A 1,361-nucleotide genomic window follows, 5' to 3' on the forward strand; every position below is an offset into this window, starting at 1 on the left:
ATAATTAACTAGTCCGATCAGACTACATATAGACACAATACAATTACATATGTCAGTGTGGTGAATTGTGCATTTCGTAACTTCAACTAGCTACTGACCCAAGGAAAGTGTGTGATGAACTGTGTTCACCAAAATGTCAGTAAAAAATGATGGATGTTGGTTAGACTCTCATCTTTTTTTTCACTCATTGTGTCTCCATATGCGGTTTACATTCTGAAAGTGAATGTCTTGCAATGCTTCAGCTAGATTTGAAGTTTTCCTGCCATTAAAACTCCACTTGTTCTAAACCTTTCTCATGTCTATTACCATGGATGGACATGCACGTTTTTATCCCGCGTTCATGTATCCGAGGGAGTTTGGTGGCTCCGTGGACGGAAGCGGCCATCATTCTCATGCCTTGATTTCTGGTCAGCCTCCAGCCTGCTATTACGCCTACGCCCAGGAACACGGAGGTTACGGCGGTCAAGCCATGTCTGTTGTTGAGCAGGAGCAGCACCAGCAACAATTGGACTCAGTCCACCCAACCTTCGCCTCCAACCACCAACAGCATTCCGGAATGGGACACCATCAGTCGAGGTGCTACAGCAGAGGGCTAGATGGCAGTCATTCGGCTTCTGGGCGCCTCCACCACCCTTGCTCCCATGGATCACTTCAGCAGGCGCACCATCACTCCCCTTCTCAGCACATCCCTGGCGCCCATCTTCAGCATCCTTCCAATGTGGAGACAGGGACTCACGAAGCAGCCCACAAAGGCGCGCCCGCTTCTATAGACCCCATTTCCGCCACACCGGTGCCAGCTCATCACAGCTCGGCTTCGGTGATGCCGGGACCGCATTTAGACCACCACGGATTAGCAATGCATATGAACGACCCTCCACCAGCCCACAGCCAGAATGCGTGCCCTACCTCGCCTACCGCTTCTCTCTCGGACTCGGATATACACCATCAGCACCAGCATTCTCAGACTCTACCATTTCCTTGGATGAAGACCACGAAATCCCACGCGCATCAATGGAAGGCGCATTGGCCAGGTAAGGAGAGTTTTATTTGACATTCATCAAACATACCAATAAATCTACACAACTTGTCCATAACACCTTCGTAACATCGCTACATCTAGGTTTTAATTAACAACTCTCTTGCACTTCGTATTTACTAGATCTCTATGCCATTTTCGGTTTGTCGGTCTCATAGATTATGCCTGGAAGTTGAATTTCTATACTTTATTTATGTATTTTATTTTTATTGTGACAACAAAATAATATAGCCTATTTGAAAAATAAAATAAATGAACTACTGAAGAATGGAGCTATTTACGTCAGTTAAAGAAATTATTTTTCCTGTCTGGAATAGGTGTAACA

At 45.8% G+C, this 1,361-nt stretch overlaps 1 protein-coding gene across 1 annotated transcript; it reads left to right on the forward strand.

Moving 5' to 3' along the window:
- Positions 1-307: 307 nt before the first annotated feature.
- On the forward strand, positions 308-1,051 carry LOC106067437 (uncharacterized). The gene has a single exon (XM_013226612.2). The coding sequence runs from the start codon at positions 308-310 to the stop codon at positions 1,049-1,051; it is 744 nt and encodes a 247-aa protein (XP_013082066.2).
- The last annotated feature ends 310 nt before the right edge of the window (positions 1,052-1,361 follow it).

This window comes from Biomphalaria glabrata, chromosome 8, assembly GCF_947242115.1.
Source record: "Biomphalaria glabrata chromosome 8, xgBioGlab47.1, whole genome shotgun sequence".
NCBI classification, from domain to species: domain Eukaryota; kingdom Metazoa; phylum Mollusca; class Gastropoda; family Planorbidae; genus Biomphalaria; species Biomphalaria glabrata.

Excerpts from the sequence above, each read along its gene's own strand:
- LOC106067437 (XM_013226612.2), top strand. The coding sequence starts at position 308 with ATGGATGGACATGCACGTTTTTATCCCGCGTTCATGTATCCGAGGGAG.